This window comes from Rutilus rutilus, assembly GCF_951802725.1.
Source record: "Rutilus rutilus genome assembly, chromosome: 1".
Taxonomy (NCBI): Eukaryota; Metazoa; Chordata; class Actinopteri; order Cypriniformes; family Leuciscidae; genus Rutilus; species Rutilus rutilus.
The window spans coordinates 59,579,738-59,602,742 of record NC_140209.1 but is presented as its reverse complement, the minus strand read 5'-3'; the positions used below and the strand labels follow the sequence as shown (position 1 = coordinate 59,602,742).

At 39.1% G+C, this 23,005-nt stretch overlaps 1 protein-coding gene across 1 annotated transcript in view; it reads left to right on the top strand.

Moving 5' to 3' along the window:
• The window catches only part of LOC311294657 (uncharacterized protein), a 94,781-nt gene extending 77,392 nt beyond the window's left edge, over positions 1 to 17,389 (top strand). The window contains exons 14-17 of the mRNA XM_084415648.1: positions 1 to 72; positions 166 to 414; positions 509 to 592; positions 15,609 to 17,389. The exon at positions 1 to 72 is cut by the window's left edge and continues 231 nt beyond it. Coding sequence (XP_084271774.1) covers positions 1 to 72; positions 166 to 414; positions 509 to 592; positions 15,609 to 15,675 — 472 coding nt within the window. The 3' untranslated portion in view covers positions 15,676 to 17,389. The remainder of the gene's footprint in view (positions 73 to 165; positions 415 to 508; positions 593 to 15,608) is intronic.
• The last annotated feature ends 5,616 nt before the right edge of the window (positions 17,390 to 23,005 follow it).

The window sequence follows — 23,005 nt, the reverse complement described above, 5'->3', positions numbered from 1 at the left end:
TCTACAGGACTGTGAGATTAACACAGCTGGAATGGGCCAGCTGTTCCCAGTGTTACATGCTGTGAAACTCTGGTGAGAAACATCAACAGATTACATTCATACACAAACAGACAGAAATCTAATATAGATATATATGTAAATCATCTCGTTCTCTGTGTGTTTCAGCTGTGATAAATCTCTGCTGCTTCAGTTTCTGGCTCATGTGAGTCCTGAGGAAGCGGAGTGTCTTTCTCGAGCTCTGGGTGACGAGGTGGACCTCAGTCAGACTCCTCTGGAGCCGCAGGTCTGTCGAGGTCTGGCGCTGATTCTGGAATATTCTGAAGGACTGACTGAACTGCATCTGAGTCAGTGCCGTCTTACTGATCACAGCCTAGATCTGCTGCTCCCAAACCTCCACAAAGCACAAAACATTGAGTGAGTGACTGAGACACAGAGAAGTATAAAGTATAATCTGTAGTATAGTGTAATATGTTTTGTATTTTGTCTGATTTGTTTGTTTGATCTGCAGTTTTAGTGGCAATAGCATCACTGACACTGGGGCTCAGAGAATCTACAGTATCGTCAGTCGCAACAGTGACATAAAGACAGTAAGGTGTGTGTCCTAACGTCACAGAATCACATTCACTTCTAAAGTTATTTGAGCTGAAGTCTTATGCTGCGTTCACACCAAACGCGAATAGCGCGTCAAATTCGCGCCTGCCGCGTCTAGTTATACGCTTGACCACTTTGTGTGCATTCGCGTGTCAAGAGCGAAATTGACGCGCGTAAAATCAAAAGTTTGAATCGAAATTTACGCGCGTCAGAGGCGAAAGTTTCAAAACCTGTTGGCGGCCATCTTTTTTTAGATGTTTATCGAGCATTAGCATTAATCGACAGAGTCACCGCTCGTATATGCTCTGGAGAGCAGAAACAGCTGCGTAGTGGACGCAGATGGGAGTTTTACTGACTCAAACATGTTCTGAGGGCAGAAAGGAAAATGATTGGTTTACAGCTTCAACCAATGAAACTGAAGCAAGGGCGGGGTTTAGACGTTTGAATTTGAGATGCGCTGCGGAGGGATTTCTTGAGGAATAGTCGGAAGAAAAGACAGATGTTCGTGGGAGAACGCATTTATTGCAAGGTAAGTGAATTTACAACTATATTTTGTTAATTCAACATCCTCTAACGTTTACTAAGATAATAAGCAAACATTTAAAAATGCACAGAACTAATCATCGTCTAAATATCGTATTGTATGCATTTTGATTTGACTGTTTCATCAGTCGACCAAAACAAAGCTGCTTATGGGGTAACTAGTGTAAAAGATGTTTTTCCAATGCTTCCTCGCTGTCTGTTAAATTGATATGCGAGAACAGAACTCGTTCAAATTTTCCGCGATATTTCAACGGTCAAAATGATACATCTCCCGCCTTCGTGCTGCTCTCAGGGCAGGAGTACTCGATAGATTCAAACTGCTGTTATTTTAGTGTATTACTCGCTGCTCTCAGGGCAGGTGTACTCAATAGATTCAAATCGCTTTTATTTTAGTGTATTACGCGCTGCTCTCAGGGCAGGAGTACTCAATAGATTCAAATCGCTTTTATTTTAGTGTATTACGCGCTGCTCTCAGGGCAGGAGTACTCAATAGATTCAAATCGCTTTTATTTTAGTGTATTACGCGCTGCTCTCAGGGCAGGAGTACTCAATAGATTCAAACTGCTGTTATTTTTAGTGTATTACGCGCTGCTCTCAGGGCAGGAGTACTCGATAGATTCAAACTGCTGTTATTTTTAGTGTATTACTCGCTACTCTCAGGGCAGGTGTACTCGATAGATTCAAACTGCTGTTATTTTTAGTGTATTACTCGCTGCTCTCAGGGCAGGAGTACTCAATAGATTCAAATCGCTGTTATTTTAGTGTATTACGCGCTGCTCTCAGGGCAGGAGTACTCAATAGATTCAAATTGCTGTTATTTTTAGTGTATTACGCGCTGCTCTCAGGGCAGGAGTATAGATTCAAATTGCTGTTATTTTTAGTGTATTACGCGCTGCTCTCAGGGCAGGAGTACTCAATAGATTCAAATCACTTTTATTTTAGTGTATTACGTGCTGCTCTCAGGGCAGGAGTACTCAATAGATTCAAATCGCTGTTATTTTAGTGTATTACGCGCTGCTCTCAGAGCAGGAGTACTCAATAGATTCAAATCGCTGTTATTTTTAGTGTATTACGAGCTGCTCTCAGGGCAGGAGTACTCAATAGATTCAAATCGCTTTTATTTTAGTGTATTACGCGCTGCTCTCAGGGCAGGAGTACTCGATAGATTCAAATCACTTTTATTTTTGTGTATTACTCGCTAGGGTTGGGCGATGTCCCCTAAATTGGCAGTTGACGATGTTTACAGTAAAACATCGTGATGGACGATGATATCGTCGGGGGGGGGGGGGGGTGTGCTACGGAATCACGCTGACCATCACGAAGAGAGAGAGAGTACTTCTACTTTGTTTACGCCACGGGAATACTCGCCTTGGCATTTTGAAATATTTATATGTTTATTTGGCCGTTTAGGCTCGCAACCGAAGACAAAGCCTATATGCTTGTCCGTGTTTCGCTCGGAGCGCGCACAGCATCCTGTCAGTACAATTCAGGTTTCTTTCGCGACTTATCGCGCTTTTAATATTTCTTTTCAATATAAAGCACATCCTGCTCTTTTCTTTCTCATTCAATCATGTCTTATTATTAATAACTTTAAACAGAATCGTCAACTGAAATCTGCGCGGATTATCAACAATACGACACATTTATAGGACATAAAGGGTCTCTGCGGCAAAAGTGAAAGTACAAGCGGCCAGCGGGTGAAATGTTTCGAAATGTCGCTTTAAACAGTAAAGCACCTGTTTCAATAAAAGGATATATTAAAGTTTATATAGCCTACTTTTACATTTTCGCTGCTGTTCTAAAATGATTTTCATCACCTTAAACAAGCAGCAGCTGCTTGAATCCCAGTGCAGGAGCTGTAACTGTTAGGTTACCACAGAAACATAAGCGGTTAGTTGATTGCTGTGATGACTCGTGACACTCGCGAACAGCACTGAACACACAAGTCTTAAATTTTTTATCGTTCGTTGGTAAAGGGTGAGAGACCTTGCGAGCCAGGTTCCCAACCACTGGTGTACACACGAACACGAACTGCCGTGAGACTGGGCTCAGTGGGCTGGTCTCACAGGGTGGGGGCGTGGCATCACGATGGTGGCTCACCATCGTGATGTCGGTCAGCCATCACGATGGCACAACCCTATTACTCGCTGCTCTCAGGGCAGGAGTACTCGATAGATTCAAACTGCTGTTATTTTAGTGTATTACTCGCTGCTCTCAGGGCAGGAGTACTCAATAGATTCAAATCGCTTTTATTTTAGTGTATTACGCGCTGCTCTCAGGGCAGGTGTACTCAATAGATTCAAATCGCTTTTATTTTAGTGTATTACGCGCTGCTCTCAGGGCAGGACTACTTGATAGATTCAAAGCGCTGTTATTTTAGTGTATTACGCGCTGCTCTCAGGGCAGGAGTACTCAATAGATTCAAATCGCTTTTATTTTAGTGTATTACGCGCTGCTCTCAGGGCAGGACTACTTGATAGATTCAAAGCGCTGTTATTTTAGTGTATTACGCGCTGCTCTCAGGGCAGGAGTACTCAATAGATTAAAATCGCAGTTATTTTAGTGTATTACGCGCTGCTCTCAGGGCAGGAGTACTCAATAGATTAAAATCGCAGTTATTTTAGTGTATTACGCGCTGCTCTCAGGGCAGGAGTACTCAATAGATTCAAACTGCTGTTATTTTAGTGTATTACGCGCTGCTCTCAGGGCAGGAGTACTCAATAGATTAAAATCGCAGTTATTTTAGTGTATTACGCGCTGCTCTCAGGGCAGGAGTACTCAATAGATTCAAACTGCTGTTATTTTTGTGTATTACGCGCTGCTCTCAGGGCAGGAGTACTCAATAGATTCAAATCGCTGTTATTTTAGTGTATTACGCGCTGCTCTCAGGGCAGGAGTACTCAATAGATTCAAATCGCTGTTATTTTAGTGTATTACGCGCTGCTCTCAGGGCAGGAGTACTCAATAGATTCAAATTGCTGTTATTTTTAGTGTATTACGCGCTGCTCTCAGGGCAGGAGTACTCAATAGATTCAAACTGCTGTTATTTTAGTGTATTACAAGCTGCTCTCAGGGCAAGAGTACTCAATAGATTCAAACTGCTGTTATTTTAGTGTATTACGCGCTGCTCTCAGGGCAGGAGTACTCGATAGATTTAAATTGCTGTTATTTTAGTGTATTACGCGCTGCTCTCAGGGCAGGAGTACTCAATAGATTCAAATCACTGTTATTTTAGTAACTTATATTACGCGCTGCTCTCAGGGCAGGAGTACTCAATAGATTCAAACTGCTGTTATTTTAGTGTATTACGCGCTGCTCTCAGGGCCGGAGTAGCTACTCAATAGATTCAAATTGCTGTTATTTTTAGTGTATTACACGCTGCTCTCAGGGCAGGAGTAGCTACTCAATAGATTCAAATCACTTTTATTTTAGTGTATTACGCGCTGCTCTCAGGGCAGGAGTACTCAATAGATTCATATTGCTGTTATTTTAGTGTATTACGCGCTGCTCTCAGGGCGGGAGTACTCAATAGATTAAAATCGCAGTTATTTTTAGTGTATTACGAGCTGCTCTCAGGGCAGGAGCACTCAATAGATTCAAATCACTTTTATTTTAGTGTATTACGCGCTGCTCTCGGGGCAGGAGTACTCAATAGATTCAAATCGCAGTTATTTTAGTGTATTACGCGCTGCTCTCAGGGCAGGAGTACTCAATAGATTCAAACTGCTGTTATTTTAGTGTATTACTCGCTGCTCTCAGGGCAGGAGTACTCAATAGATTCAAATCACTTTTATTTTAGTGTATTACGCGCTGCTCTCGGGGCAGGAGTACTCAATAGATTCAAATCGCAGTTATTTTAGTGTTTTACGCGCTGCTCTCAGGGCAGGAGTACTCAATAGATTCAAACTGCTGTTATTTTAGTGTATTACGAGCTGCTCTCAGGGCAGGAGCACTCAATAGATTCAAATCACTTTTATTTTAGTGTATTACGCGCTGCTCTCGGGGCAGGAGTACTCAATAGATTCAAATCGCAGTTATTTTAGTGTATTACGCGCTGCTCTCAGGGCAGGAGTACTCAATAGATTCAAACTGCTGTTATTTTAGTGTATTACTCGCTGCTCTCAGGGCAGGAGTACTCAATAGATTCAAACTGCTGTTATTTTAGTGTATTACTCGCTGCTCTCAGGGCAGGAGTACTCAATAGATTCAAATCACTTTTATTTTAGTGTATTACTCGCTGCTCTCAGGGCAGGTGTACTCAATAGATTCAAACTGCTGTTATTTTAGTGTATTACTCGCTGCTCTCAGGGCAGGAGTACTCAATAGATTCAAACTGCTGTTATTTTAGTGTATTACGCGCTGCTCTCAGGGCAGGAGTACTCAATAGATTCAAATCGCAGTTATTTTAGTGTATTACGCGCTGCTCTCAGGGCAGGAGTACTCAATAGATTCAAACTGCTGTTATTTTAGTGTATTACTCGCTGCTCTCAGGGCAGGAGTACTCGATAGATTCAAACTGCTGTTATTTTAGTGTATTACTCGCTGCTCTCAGGGCAGGAGTACTCAATAGATTCAAATCACTTTTATTTTAGTGTATTACTCGCTGCTCTCAGGGCAGGAGTACTCAATAGATTCAAATCACTTTTATTTTAGTGTATTATGCACTGCTCTCAGGGCAGGAGTACTCAATAGATTCAAATCACTTTTATTTTAGTGTATTATGCACTGCTCTCAGGGCAGGAGTACTCCGATTCAAATTGACTTCAACATGCACTAACTGTGATAAGCACAATGTAACTGTGTCTTTAGTGCTGTTTTGAGGGCATTATAAATGTATTTTAGCTTAAAGATCTTAAGATTTTTACAAGTAATTTTATTTGCTTACATTGGTACCACGTTACGATAAGGTTTCATTATGACAATTCATGTCTCTTGCACCAAGTTTACTCCACAAAAGAAATAGTCCAGGAAATATTTTAAAATGAGGATGAAACTGAAGCTTTCAGGTGAAATACATTTTACGTTTTGTTTTTTTATGACTATCAGCTTACATTGAAACCAACATCTTTATGTAATTCATTTGCAGGAAGACCTACAGATCTGGAGAATTTAAGGAGGAACTGACAGACATTTGACCAGGCGACCCGTAGCGTTGGGCCTGGTTAAACAGGAAGCCCATTCAAGTTCAATGACACCCATCTAAAAGAAAAATAATAAAGCAATTAAAAACCTCTAAGAATAATGATATGAGCTAGTTAAAAGTACAACAGTTTAATGATAGGCTACATCTTTGCTCTGCATTCTTTTGTGATATGTTTCTGTTTTATACATTTAATTCACTGGAAATGTTTTGTAATACTATAAAAAAAGGAAAGTCATAATTATGCTTGAATTGGTTATTTTGCAAAATTGGACCAAAAGACAGTTCAATAAAAATATAATTAGTAAACTAGTTATTTACAATCAATTTTTGTTCAGTCATTAAATGAAATCAAAATTCCATACTTTTGTAAGGATGGATTTCCTACAGGGGTTCAGGCTGCTAGACTGCCGAATTACTAAAGAAATGTTATCACTTATCAGTAAGATGGTGGAAAACTGTAGATTTCTTGTCCATTACCACCCACTGCTACTTAAATCAACAACAGAAATAAGCGCAGTTACAAGTTGTAACAACAGCTAAATATGTGGCAGATTGCTGCTATAGAGTGACGATATTGTTTTGCAATAGGTAGCACTTCAAAGTCAATACCTAATCAAAACTAGTTAGCACATTATATGTAATTGAAAGGGTCTAATGACACTATATATGGTTACACTTAAAGTTACAAAATAGATGTGATGATAAAAACTTATCCCATCCCAAAATACCATTAATTGTACCCCCATATATGTAAAGTGTTTCATGAGAGATATAAAGAGAGGGAGAGGGTGCAGAAAGAGACAAAGAGAGCCAGAGAATAAAAGGGACAGAGAAACTGTTATAATCTTTGATGCCTTCCTTGACCATGTGTCTTTAACCCAAATGTGAGACGTTCAAATCTACTAATCAGATAATTACAATTTCCCCCATAAAAAGGTGTGACAATTCGTTGACCCCCGAAGTACACACATTTTGACCTACAGGCCTTGAGCACTATCAGCACCTCTGCCTTTAGGAATTCCAAATGGTACCCTGGGGTAAGAAAGGGGAATTGAAACAGTAAAATAAAATGTTTTTGTTCATTTTCAAATATCTTTAATTATTTTTAATCTTACACTTTTCCACACAGACTTAAAATTGCAATCCTCTCTCTAGTTTTTTCTAACCATATTAAACATTAATGTTTCATAAAACATTACATCTTTGGTATACAGTACAAATGTTTTCTGGAAGTGATAAGCACTAACAGGATGAGAAGAAACCTAAAATGCTTTATAACCTGTGTGGTTTGATGTTGCATGAGTTAAATGGTAGTCTGCTCCTTTATCTGTTGCTGGTAGAGGGGTAAATGCACATTAATTTAGTGACATTCAAAAGAGACTCGCTTATGATAAAGACAAACAATCTCTAAATGATCACTAAACTTTTGCCATGTATTCAATCGGCTTTTGATAAATGTGTTTTTAGAAAATCTTAATTTTATATTTTGGCAAACAGAATGGTGGGAAAAATATGGAAACAAAAATATTTTTCTATACTTGGAAATTACTCAAATCAAATGCCAAACTTTCCCAAATTGCGTAGGAACCCTGAAATTAAGTGTCTTTGTTTCTCTGCAATACTCTAGCAAATTAAGTATTTGAACATAGATCCACATTTTGCAATCACATTTATGCATCACAAAGTCAACACTGAGATTGAGTGCTTGTATCAGGTGGAACCAAACGCTCCCCATCTTTGCATCCAGGTGTTAATCATAGACTGGGTAGCATCAGGCATCTTCAGTGTTGGTTCCTTTTATTCATCCAGTTTCTGCCAGCTCTTTCAGGTAACTGAAGAATGAGATTTAAAACAACAAGTTAATAATAGACCAAAAAGAAATGGTCTACTTATGTAACAACAAAATGATTAAAAATAATCAAATATACCCTTAAAAATGTGTAGGGCTATATATTTACTAGACTATAAAACCAGCAAAAATATAAACAGGAAAAAAAAGAGTATTTTGTACTGTATATTTTGGTATTGTGGGAGAACTTTGCTTTAGTTTTACAAAAGTAATGCCCTGGGAGCTGACAGCCATGTTTACTGGATGTTTTTATGAGTGATGTTTTTTTTTTTTTTTTTTTTTTTTAAGAATTAACAATGATTAGTTATAGAGAAAAATATAATTATTCTAGAACTGAGCTTAGTGTATCAAATTATTAGAGCACATAGTATCAATACTACTGTATATTCCAGCAATACAGGAATATTACAGGACTTAATTTCTAGGAAAATGCAAAGCAATTAGAATCTCTTAAGTACTCCTTCACTGACAGCTTGGAGTACTGCACTAAAATAACAGCGATTTTAATCAATCGAGTACTGAGAGCAGCTCGTAATACACTAAAATAACAGCGCTTTGAATCTATTGAGTACTCCTGCCCTGAGAGCAGCGCGTAATACACTAAAATAACAGCAATTTGAATCTATTGAGTACTCCTGCCCTGAGAGCAGCGCGTAATACACTAAAATAAAAGCGATTTGAATCTATTGAGTACTCCTGCCCTGAGAGCAGCGAGTAATACACTAAAATAACAGCGATTTGAATCTATCGAGTACTCCTGCCCTGAGAGCAGCGAGTAATACACTAAAATAACAGCAGTTTGAATCTATCGAGTACTCCTGCCCTGAGAGCAGCGAGTAATACACTAAAATAAAAGCGATTTGAATCTATTGAGTACTCCTGCCCTGAGAGCAGCTCGTAATACACTAAAATAACAGCGATTTGAATCTATCGAGTACTCCTGCCCTGAGAGCAGCGAGTAATACACTAAAATAACAGCAGTTTGAATCTATCGAGTACTCCTGCCCTGAGAGCAGCGAGTAATACACTAAAATAACAGCAGTTTGAATCTATTGAGTACTCCTGCCCTGAGAGCAGCGAGTAATACACTAAAATAACAGCGATTTGAATCTATCGAGTACACCTGCCCTGAGAGCAGCGCGTAATACACTAAAATAAAAGCGATTTGAATCTATCGAGTACTCCTGCCCTGAGAGCAGCGAGTAATACACTAAAATAAAAGCGATTTGAATCTATTGAGTACTCCTGCCCTGAGAGCAGCGAGTAATACACTAAAATAAAAGCGATTTGAATCTATTGAGTACTCCTGCCCTGAGAGCAGCGAGTAATACACTAAAATAAAAGCGATTTGAATCTATTGAGTACTCCTGCCCTGAGAGCAGCGAGTAATACACTAAAATAAAAGCGATTTGAATCTATTGAGTACTCCTGCCCTGAGAGCAGCGAGTAATACACTAAAATAACAGCGATTTGAATCTATCGAGTACACCTGCCCTGAGAGCAGCGAGTAATACACTAAAATAACAGCAGTTTGAATCTATCGAGTACACCTGCCCTGAGAGCAGCGAGTAATACACTAAAATAACAGCAATTTGAATCTATTGAGTACTCCTGCCCTGAGAGCAGCGCGTAATACACTAAAATAACAGCGATTTGAATCTATCGAGTACTCCTGCCCTGAGAGCAGCGAGTAATACACTAAAATAACAGCAGTTTGAATCTATCGAGTACACCTGCCCTGAGAGCAGCGAGTAATACACTAAAATAACATCGCTTTGAATCTATCGAGTACTCCTGCCCAGAGAGCAGCGAGTAATACACTAAAATAACAGCAGTTTGAATCTATCGAGTACACCTGCCCTGAGAGCAGCGAGTAATACACTAAAATAACATCGCTTTGAATCTATCGAGTACTCCTGCCCAGAGAGCAGCGAGTAATACACTAAAATAACAGCGATTTGAATCTATCGAGTACTCCTGCCCTGAGAGCAGCGAGTAATACACTAAAATAACAGCGATTTGAATCTATTGAGTACTCCTGCCCTGAGAGCAGCGAGTAATACACTAAAATAACAGCGATTTGAATCTATTGAGTACTCCTGCCCTGAGAGCAGCGCGTAATACACTAAAATAACAGCGATTTGAATCTATTGAGTACTCCTGCCCTGAGAGCAGCGCGTAATACACTAAAATAACAGCAGTTTGAATCTATCGAGTACTCCTGCCCTGAGAGCAGCGAGTAATACACTAAAATAACAGCAGTTTGAATCTATCGAGTACACCTGCCCTGAGAGCAGCGAGTAATACACTAAAATAACAGCAATTTGAATCTATTGAGTACTCCTGCCCTGAGAGCAGCTCGTAATACACTAAAATAACAGCGATTTGAATCTATCGAGTACTCCTGCCCTGAGAGCAGCGAGTAATACACTAAAATAACAGCAGTTTGAATCTATCGAGTACTCCTGCCCTGAGAGCAGCGAGTAATACACTAAAATAACAGCGATTTGAATCTATCGAGTACACCTGCCCTGAGAGCAGCGCGTAATACACTAAAATAAAAGCGATTTGAATCTATCGAGTACACCTGCCCTGAGAGCAGCGAGTAATACACTAAAATAAAAGCGATTTGAATCTATTGAGTACTCCTGCCCTGAGAGCAGCGAGTAATACACTAAAATAAAAGCGATTTGAATCTATTGAGTACTCCTGCCCTGAGAGCAGCGAGTAATACACTAAAATAAAAGCGATTTGAATCTATTGAGTACTCCTGCCCTGAGAGCAGCGAGTAATACACTAAAATAAAAGCGATTTGAATCTATTGAGTACTCCTGCCCTGAGAGCAGCGAGTAATACACTAAAATAACAGCGATTTGAATCTATCGAGTACACCTGCCCTGAGAGCAGCGAGTAATACACTAAAATAACAGCAGTTTGAATCTATCGAGTACACCTGCCCTGAGAGCAGCGAGTAATACACTAAAATAACAGCAATTTGAATCTATTGAGTACTCCTGCCCTGAGAGCAGCGCGTAATACACTAAAATAACAGCGATTTGAATCTATCGAGTACTCCTGCCCTGAGAGCAGCGAGTAATACACTAAAATAACAGCAGTTTGAATCTATCGAGTACACCTGCCCTGAGAGCAGCGAGTAATACACTAAAATAACATCGCTTTGAATCTATCGAGTACTCCTGCCCAGAGAGCAGCGAGTAATACACTAAAATAACAGCAGTTTGAATCTATCGAGTACACCTGCCCTGAGAGCAGCGAGTAATACACTAAAATAACAGCGCTTTGAATCTATCGAGTACTCCTGCCCTGAGAGCAGAGCAGCGAGTAATACACTAAAATAACAGCGATTTGAATCTATCGAGTACTCCTGCCCTGGGAGCAGCGAGTAATACACTAAAATAACAGCGATTTGAATCTATCGAGTACTCCTGCCCTGAGAGCAGCGAGTAATACACTAAAATAACAGCAGTTTGAATCTATCGAGTACACCTGCCCTGAGAGCAGCGAGTAATACACTAAAATAACAGCGCTTTGAATCTATCGAGTACTCCTGCCCTGAGAGCAGCGAGTAATACACTAAAATAACAGCAGTTTGAATCTATCGAGTACACCTGCCCTGAGAGCAGCGAGTAATACACTAAAATAAAAGCGATTTGAATCTATTGAGTACTCCTGCCCTGAGAGCAGCGAGTAATACACTAAAATAACAGCGATTTGAATCTATCGAGTACTCCTGCCCTGAGAGCAGCGAGTAATACACTAAAATAACAGCGATTTGAATCTATTGAGTACTCCTGCCCTGAGAGCAGCGAGTAATACACTAAAATAACAGCGATTTGAATCTATTGAGTACTCCTGCCCTGAGAGCAGCGCGTAATACACTAAAATAACAGCGATTTGAATCTATTGAGTACTCCTGCCCTGAGAGCAGCGCGTAATACACTAAAATAACAGCAGTTTGAATCTATCGAGTACTCCTGCCCTGAGAGCAGCGAGTAATACACTAAAATAACAGCAGTTTGAATCTATCGAGTACACCTGCCCTGAGAGCAGCGAGTAATACACTAAAATAACAGCAATTTGAATCTATTGAGTACTCCTGCCCTGAGAGCAGCGCGTAATACACTAAAATAACAGCGATTTGAATCTATCGAGTACTCCTGCCCTGAGAGCAGCGAGTAATACACTAAAATAACAGCAGTTTGAATCTATCGAGTACACCTGCCCTGAGAGCAGCGAGTAATACACTAAAATAACAGCGCTTTGAATCTATCGAGTACTCCTGCCCAGAGAGCAGCGAGTAATACACTAAAATAACAGCAGTTTGAATCTATCGAGTACACCTGCCCTGAGAGCAGCGAGTAATACACTAAAATAACAGCGCTTTGAATCTATCGAGTACTCCTGCCCTGAGAGCAGCGAGTAATACACTAAAATAACAGCAGTTTGAATCTATCGAGTACACCTGCCCTGAGAGCAGCGAGTAATACACTAAAATAACAGCGCTTTGAATCTATCGAGTACACCTGCCCTGAGAGCAGCGAGTAATACACTAAAATAAAAGCGATTTGAATCTATTGAGTACTCCTGCCCTGAGAGCAGCGAGTAATACACTAAAATAACAGCGATTTGAATCTATCGAGTACTCCTGCCCTGAGAGCAGCGAGTAATACACTAAAATAACAGCAGTTTGAATCTATCGAGTACTCCTGCCCTGAGAGCAGCGAGTAATACACTAAAATAAAAGCGATTTGAATCTATTGAGTACTCCTGCCCTGAGAGCAGCGAGTAATACACTAAAATAAAAAGCGATTTGAATCTATTGAGTACTCCTGCCCTGAGAGCAGCGAGTAATACACTAAAATAACAGCGATTTGAATCTATCGAGTACACCTGCCCTGAGAGCAGCGAGTAATACACTAAAATAAAAAGCGATTTGAATCTATCGAGTACTCCTGCCCTGAGAGCAGCGAGTAATACACTAAAATAACAGCGATTTGAATCTATCGAGTACACCTGCCCTGAGAGCAGCGAGTAATACACTAAAATAAAAGCGATTTGAATCTATTGAGTACTCCTGCCCTGAGAGCAGCGAGTAATACACTAAAATAACAGCGATTTGAATCTATCGAGTACTCCTGCCCTGAGAGCAGCGAGTAATACACTAAAATAACAGCAGTTTGAATCTATCGAGTACACCTGCCCTGAGAGCAGCGAGTAATACACTAAAATAACAGCGATTTGAATCTATTGAGTACTCCTGCCCTGAGAGCAGCGAGTAATACACTAAAATAACAGCGATTTGAATCTATCGAGTACACCTGCCCTGAGAGCAGCGAGTAATACACTAAAATAAAAGCGATTTGAATCTATTGAGTACTCCTGCCCTGAGAGCAGCGAGTAATACACTAAAATAACAGCGATTTGAATCTATCGAGTACTCCTGCCCTGAGAGCAGCGCGTAATACACTAAAATAACAGCAGTTTGAATCTATCGAGTACACCTGCCCTGAGAGCAGCGAGTAATACACTAAAAATAACAGCAGTTTGAATCTATCGAGTACTCCTGCCCTGAGAGCAGCGCGTAATACACTAAAAATAACAGCAGTTTGAATCTATTGAGTACTCCTGCCCTGAGAGCAGCGAGTAATACACTAAAATAAAAGCGATTTGAATCTATTGAGTACTCCTGCCCTGAGAGCAGCGCATAATACACTAAAATAAAAGCGATTTGAATCTATTGAGTACTCCTGCCCTGAGAGCAGCGCGTAATACAATAAAATAAAAGCGATTTGAATCTATTGAGTACACCTGCCCTGAGAGCAGCGCGTAATACACTAAAATAACAGCAGTTTGAATCTATCGAGTACTCCTGCCCTGAGAGCAGCGCGAAGGCGGGAGATGTATCATTTTGACCGTTGAAATATCGCGGAAAATTTGAACGAGTTCTGTTCTCGCATATCAATTTAACAGACAGCGAGGAAGCATTGGAAAATAATGTTTTACACTAGTTACCCCATAAGCAGCTTTGTTTTGCTCTACTGATGAAACAGTCAAATCAAAATGCATACAATACTTTATTTAGACGATGATTAGTTCTGTGCATTTTTAAATGTTCGCTTATAATCTTAGTAAACATTAGAGGATGTTGAATTAACAAAATATACTTGTAAATTCACTTACCTTGCAATAAATGCGTTCTCCCACGAACATCTGTCTTTTCTTCCGACTATTCCTCAAGAAATCCCTCCGCAGCGCATATCAAATTCAAACGTCTAAACCCCGCCCTTGCTTCAGTTTCATTGGTTGAAACTGTAAACCAATCATTTTCCTTTCTGCCCTCAGAACATGTTTGAGTAAGTAAAACTCCCATCTGCGTAGTGGACATCGTCGCTGTTCTCGGGTCCACCTAAACCTCCGGAGGGTTTCAGGAGTTTCACAATTTGCTCCAGGAGGTAGGTTTGGTGGACCTAACGGTGAGGACGCTGACGGGGAAAGCGTAGGCCGTATAAGCCTCGGCCTCGAGTGGTGGTCGCTGCCTGACGAGCCCGCGCTGTACAGCCCGGCGCGAGGTTCACCCTTGCCCGCACCTAATCTGTGATTTATTTTTGTTTTGATAATAAATGGAGCTGCAGCCTTCAAAAATGAAACCTGTCCTGTGAATTTTTTTTTTTATATACACTAAATTGTGTTTGTTGTCTTTACATTAGATTAATAATGTTTCATATAATCTAGAATAGATATGGAATAAATAGCATTCAATACAAAATGAGTATCTCTCATATATTGAAATCGAGTTTTATGTTTTTATTTGCTTTATTGTGCATTTTTAGTCATATTACAAAATAATTTATTGAGGCCAAACATAAAATAACATTATAAACTGTCACTTCACCACGTGACAGCAGCATGCAAGCAGGCTCCTGATTGGTTAACGCGGCGCGAATTGATGCAGAAGTTCAGATTTTTCAACTCGGGCGGCAGACGCGAATTTGCGTCAAACGCGTGAATGCACAAATAGCACTAAAATCATTCGCGCGTAACGCGCTTAACGCGCCAGACGCTCAATTCGCGTCATTCGCGCGAACGAGGCGAATTCGCGTCTACCGCGCCGCGCTAAACGCCTCATTCGCGCCGCAGGAATTTTTTACTCTTTGCATTGACTTAACATTGAAATGACTCGCGCCTGATGCGCTAAACGCGTCCGGTGTGAACGCACCATTACAGTATGCAACAAACATGAGGCTCAAAAATAAAACTGCAATCTCTGAGTTGAAGTGATTTCTCTGTGATTCAAGGCCATTTTGTTTCTGCTTTTCCTTTGCTATCTACTACAATTTATCATCCATTAAAAATAAATTTAAAACAATGGAACAATTTATGTCTACAAATCTGATTTCTGTTCATGATGGTGTGTTTGTTTCAGCTGCTGTTTCTAATATCAATGTGTGTTTGTATCTGTAGGCTCTTTAACAACAGAATTGAATCCAGAGAGCTCTTCCTCACAGACCCACGATTTGAGATCTGGTGATGATGATAAACTCTCTCTGGAATCAACAAGCAGGCGAAACAACCAACGCAGATCTAGAGAGATGAGGCTCGGGAAAAGGTAACAGGTGTGAACACTTCTGAAGAATCGGCCCATCAGAGTCCCAGAGATTAATCTAGCAGCAGATTTTATTCCATATTCATGTTTCATCATCATCTTCAGTCATAATCAACAGTGGGTTTCTGTTGCATTAACTATGTTTTGTAAAATGACTAAATCCATCTGTAAACTGTCTTATTTATAACGTTAAACTGTTCAATTGTTTTGTTTTCACTATAATTTAGTTTTAGTGTAGTTAATACAGTCATTTTTCTCATGTTTTATTTTTTATTTTTAGTATTAGTATGTCTTCAAGAGTAAATATGCTAACTGGAAACGTTTAAAATAAAAACAGGGTTAAATATTTCAGCGAAGTCTTTCAATCCAGTGTTTTTGCTATAGAGGCTTTGTCATGTTTAATTCAGGCGAGATGTAAAGGTGTCAAGTTTGATATGTCATGTATCAAAACCTAAAATTAATTGGTGGTCTATTTTAGTATGATTTGGAGTCATGAAAATCAAAAGGGCCTTGCGTTGCATTTATGGCACGTTTTCACAAATGGCAACAGTTTAGATGTAAACCGTTTTAAGGTGATGTGTGTAACATTGCACAACTTGTTTGAGGATCTTAAAAAACCTGACACGGCAACACTGAGGATCCATAATGTGGTTAAGCTTTTATTCTGAAAAAGATGTTGACGTGCTTCACTGCTGTTGGAATATTCCTGTATGTGTGTTATCAGCATAATCTGAATATATGATGTTTGTAGATGCTAGAATCACACACTTCACCTAAAAGCAAAAAGAGCGATTTGTATGTATAAATAAATACTGGCATTATTTTGTGAATGCTGAAGATGCTTTTGATATTTTTAATTTTCCATTTCAATTTTCAGTAGAGGGCAGCAATGATTTGTGAAAGTGAAAGGAAAGTGAGGTGAAGTGACGCAAAGGCCCAGTTTGGTAACCCATGCTCAGAATTTGTCCTCTGTATTCAACACATCCAAGTTAGTGCACACACATTAGGAGCAGCTAGTAGTGAAAAAACACACAGAACCACACACACACACACACACACGGTTATGTGCCTCGCTCAAGGGCATCTCAGTCGTTTCCTTGATAATCGAACCCGCAACCATTGTGTTACAAGTCCGACTCTCTAACCATTAGTCCACGACTTCCCTCTCATTAATAATGAAAACATCCAAACTGAAGGACATACAGTAATGTATTTACACCATTGGTTACCTGATCTTCTCTTCATCATGAAGAAGAGTATAAACGGTTTGACTGCCTGAACTCTAGTGTTTACTGCAGACAGAATACAAGAGAGACGTTTTACTCAGAAAAACACACTTACCTCATTCCTCCGACTGAATCGATTGGTCAGTTAGGAGAGTAAAACTTGATTTAGTTTTTATATCTTCTAGTTCTACCTGAATGTTATAGTACTGAGGCAGTTTAGATATAATGTATTACAAATGTTTACAGGACGTTTAGAAGGTGTCATACTGTTACTTGACCGGTTTACACATGTCTTTTGTTTCAGAACTTTTGTATTCAATCCTGTGCAGTACTTTTAAAATTACTTTTATTATTTCTCTGGATTAAAATCATAAACTGTAACTGATTGAAAAATAAAATCTAGCTTTTCCATATTTGTGTCATATCCTGCATACATTCATTTGGAAGCATAATATTGTGCTAGACTTTTATTAATGTTCAAAATTTCACTGATTATCATGATCTGTTCTACTTTATTTCATGCTATTTTCTCTTTAGGTCTGATAGATCGAGTCGCCATTCACGAGGAGACGGAGTTTTTCTGAACTTAGTTTTTGAGATGTATTCATCCGATTTTAGCACTTCTTTTGAACAATATTCTAAGTTAGAGAAACAGAGGACGATCTGATCGAGATGCACATTAGGAGAGACGATAAAGGCACTTGTGTTTTCCTCTTCAGAGTTTATGATCGTTGCTGTTGCCATGACGATTCCATTTCCACAGACATGCTGGAACAACGGCTCCAGTCACTGAAACAATCTCAGTGTTTTTCAGTTGATGTTGAATGTGTCTGTATGAGGGAATCTCAGCAGGACGACTGAGAGCTTACAGAACATAAAACATCTCAACATCTGTATCACAGCAAAATCCCCAGAGTTAAATTAACTCTGCTCAGAGAACATTTGGTCCCTCTCTACAGAGAGTTAAAATAACTCTGAATCAGAGTTAAAGTTAATGAGATACTTAAGTGATTAATTAAGTGATGATTGTGAATTAATTATGAACACCTGCTGTCAACAAGCAAAATCACTGAAGGAAAGAGAAACAATAAGAACAGAAAAAAGAGAAACACAAGAACTAAAACTGACTTCCAGCCACAGCCTTAGATTAAATCAACTGAAGACAAAAGACGACAGTAAATCTGTGAAGATCTCATCAGAGGAGGATTAAACAACTCCACAAACAGCATTACCAGCTTCACTTATTACTAACCAGACTGACTTAAATGGTGTCATACGTCTACAGAAGGTCTTATTGAGAATTGACAGAGGTTTAGATGTTGACGGTTTATTGAAAATGTTTGGTCACCATTGTGGTGACCAGTGTTTCCTTTAGTTGGGCAGTTTGACTCTTGGCTTTTTTTGAGAGTTTGTGGTTTTTGTAACAGATTTTACCAAAACACGTAATTTGTTACAAAGATAGCCAGAAAAAAAGATGATAAAGATGAAAAAAAAGATCTTAAAATACTATAGTATTTAGTGAAATTTGTGACGTGTTTTTGCCTCTCTGTTTCTAACACTAGCTGCATTTACATGGACACTTATAATCGGATTGACGGCTCAATCGGACTAAAAAACCTTCATGTAAACACCTTAATCGATCCGATTGAGCTCGATACGAATGATATTCCGATCGGATTGAAAGGGGTGGTAATCCGATTGAGAGAACATGTAAACACTTGATCGGATTGAAAACCGAAACTGAAAGGACTGCGCATGTGCAATGACGTTAAATAGCGTAATGACGTATGATGCGTGGAACGAGCTGTTCTTCCTGTTGAATAAAGTGTCATATAAATTAGTGTCCCGTCATTCTAAAATTCTCATTTCACTCAGCGTCTGTGAAGTGAAGCAGGATAACGTCCCACCAGTCCTTGTTTTGGATTCTCATCCACAGACGACGGGGATAAATGCGTGATAAATATAAGCAGCACGGCAAAACGCTTAATATGCTCATTGTCTCCAAATCATTTGGCTCGTGGTCATGGTGCAAAGGACCCTAGGTTGATTTTACTCTGAACCATCTCTTTAACATGCTATATAAAAATATCTGTGGGGTATTTTGAGCTAAAACTTCACATACACACTTTGGGGACGTCAAAGACATATTTTACATCTTGTGAAAAGGGCATTATACCACCCCTTTAATTTTTCCATGATGCAGCATTCTCCATCTAAAGCTGATCTGGCAGATCGAACCTTAAGTGGTAGAGACTTGAAACTTTGAGAGCTGGTAGTACTCACTCCACCTACAATGTCACCAAAGCCCGCCCCGATCGGCCTTACGGGGGCGCTACAGTGGTCAAAAGTATGAAATAGCTAATAACACTTCTAAACCGTTAGGTGTAGGCTCAAGTGTCTTATATCATTGGAATCCTTGGCTCAAGAAAGAGAAAATGCATGGACAACATGCAGATTTTGCAGGCGACAATTTTGAGTAATTTTGGATTTTGTGAAAACCATACTTTTGCGCACTAGTCCTCGGCTTTTGGCCTGATCGGAATCAAACCATTGCAGCAAGATTCTCTGGAGTCTGATTGTCAATTATTATCAAGAAAATTCTAAATTTCGCTGCACGGTCGCTAGGGGGTGCCAAAATTTTCTACCATTTTCTAAAAACTAGACATTTTCACTAAACTCGGACCACATGTGTATGAGCTCAATCTGAGGTTACTTGGAAAAAAATCGCCATGAATTGGCCATTTGGTGGCGCCAAAAAATATAAAAATGTCTATAACCACCCAACCATTAGCCCAAATGACTTGATAATTGGCATGTGCTGTCTTTGAACGAGGTGCCACGAACGAGGACACTGGCTTATCTAAAAAAATATGGCCGCCAATGAAATTTGAGTAGCTATCAGACAAGGTTACAGTTAAGGTGAAGGTTAAGACTGATCAGAACGAAACTCAGTGAGCATGTTCAACTCATGGCTCTAGATTTCTGTTAGAATTTTGAAAGAAATCGGCTCATAGTTGGCGCTAACTAGTTTTATGCCTCTGTAATCACGTTGTTTTCCACACATACACACAATATTCATGTCATTTGCTCCAAAATAACAGCTGAAAAGTAATGTCAAACTAATGAGGGTGTTGATGTGTTAATGATGCTCAGGATCTGTGATGATCATAATTTGTGTGTAATCCTGAGTTCATCCTGATGGAAATATAAAGAAGCCTTAAACTCCAACAATCTTTTGGAAACAGGGTGTTTTTAACACACAAACAGTTCAATTTGAATGAAGTGCCCATAGATTACAGCTCCATTTCAAGGGTGCAAATATCTTCAAAATGAATCAGATTCAGTTACAGCCGGAGTGTAAAGCCTAACGTGATTGGTTGTAGCGAAAACGTGCTATGATTGGTCAGCTCAATTTGGCTGTTATCTGATTGGCTCGGGTAAATGGTGGGTGAAGTCCACTTATTTGTGGATTTGTCTGCACATGGATGCTAGAACTGTTTCAAAATCCACAGATGCGTGCAGCAATTTACAAATGCACAGAAAGTGGTTCACAAATAAATGCCAGACAGAGTTGTGTTTGTGACATAAAATTATTATTATTATTATTTATTTTTTTTGCAAATCTCATTTTATTTATTTGTGAGTTTTATAAAAAAAATTGTGAAACTCTTTACATTTATTTGTGTATCTTAAACTATTTATGTGTGAATTTGATACAATTGTGTATACAGTAGGTACTCAACCAGAATAATACTTTTACCGCCGCCGCTGCCGCGGTATTTTTATTGCGGCAGTTTTCGGGGGTGTATTTGCTGCCTTTGACCGCTAAGAGGCGCTACACTAGCAGACTTTGAAAAGTGTCCGTTTATTCTCTCTGTTGCGTAATCTGCCGCGGCATCACGGCTCATTGAGAGCGATTGAAAGCTGGTAACAGATAAATTCAAGTGAAAGACTCTAGTTAAACTGATTTATAATCACAATACTAAAATTAAATCGAAAAATCAATGAAAACCTTTCAACATAGAACATTGCAATGGAAACATATTAGGCTAATCTATGAAGCTTTATATACGCGTCAGATGTTTACTTTACAGCAGTCAGACAGTTAGCTCAATGGATAAGACAATGACACGAGCCTTACGGGTCTTCAAGAGACCCGTGATCGAATCGGTGGCCAATAGAGTTTATATCTTACCGTTCTCGTGGCTTATAACTCTTTATTAAAGTCAAGCGTCAGGCCTATGTTTAATTATCTATTGCACATTACAACATACATTTGCTAAATTCCAGTAAACTGATGATGATTGTCAGCCGATTGCGAAGAAGATGAAGAAGCTCCTCTAAATTATTTTTTTATGAATCATTCACGAAATTGAGATGACTGACAGTGGTACCCGGACATGGACGGTATTTTTCAAAACAGATCCATATACATTGAAAAAATCGGAACATTTCAAGGTTTAAATAAAGCGCCTGAACAGGTTATTTAGTTCATTTTCTTTGCGATGGAAAATAAGAACAGAATCTTATTCTTATTTTAATTTTGTATTGCCAAAGAAATTGCAGCTAAATTAAACAAATAAAACAGTACAACACGAAAATACTTCAAAGCAACAAAACATGTATTTTTCTTTGCCCCTCTCGCAAGACTCCTTTGCCTGCTCCGACCTATTTTTTACAGTCTATGGCTCCGACACTCTACATATGAAAGACGGAACATTAACACCTCTGCACCCCCACGATAAAGCAACTTCTCCAAACCCCCCACAGGCTAGCTGAGTTTGCAAAACAAAACAAAGAGTTTTCCACTCATCGTGGTGTGCCAAAACACTTCATTATTAACTTCAATATTTCATTCAAAACAATCTCAAAACGCTTTGACATTTTGAAAAGCCGTGGATGCATTACTGCCACTGGAACCATGAACGCAACAGAATACTGGTTCTGATTTTATTGTTTGTCGTTTAAACGTCATATATATATATATATATATATATATTATCATTTGTTTTAACAGAACTGCTTTTGAAATACGATTATAATTATGATAGGCTACAGAAGTAAAGTCATTGTATAATATTTGTTCCTTAAAATGGAAATGCGTGGTGATTTTATTTTGTAAATAGGCTATAAGCAAAAAAACTATGGTTTAGAACTAGACAAATCTCTCTGCATCAACAATAGACTATAAAATGCATTCATAGGCTCACTGTAAAAAATTTCTAACCCTCCCAAATCAAAATTTTCAAGTGACCGATAACATCAAAATTTTTCAATTGGCCCAAGTGAAATTCTGTAAATTTAAATTGGCCCAAGTGAAAATCTGTCAATTTAATTTTATAATTTACAGAATTTCACCACGACGAGTCCCAAATCTCTCTGCATTAATAATAGGCTAAATGCATTAATAGGTTCATATAAATTAACTCCTTGATTGTGCGGGTTTCGAACCCATGTTGTCTAAATTATTACAACGTAAATTCTACCACTCGGCTACGAGTGATAAATGCCCAAATGTTGATTTCTACAGCGAGCACCGTTTGATTTCGCATATAACCTATACGTGTGAACACGCTGTATTTTTAGAATAGTAAAAATAATCAGCTATCATTGCACCTCATTTATTTCTCTTTTTTTTTTTCATTCAATAGGCTTATGTTGGGAATAAGCGTACTGTATGTTGCCAACGTCTAGCTACAATATGAACTAGGCTACTAGCTAATATGTCCATTATTCTCTTCTTGATTATAACTTTTGATTTTATTTTTTTCTGTCCTAAAATGTTTGTTTAATACATTTGTAGTATTTCATCCTTAGTGTTAATGGATATTAAGCCCACTTACGTTTCGAAACGCAGTTGCTTTCAAAATCCCGCTGTATCCCACAGTATCCCTTTGCGCCACCTGGTGGTCATTTCGCGAACAACTTTGAAATCCCACTGGAATAATTCTGCCGCGGTGATAGGCAGTTTGGATGAGTAACTACTGTATCTGTTTACATTTGTTTGTGAATCTCAATCTATTTATTTG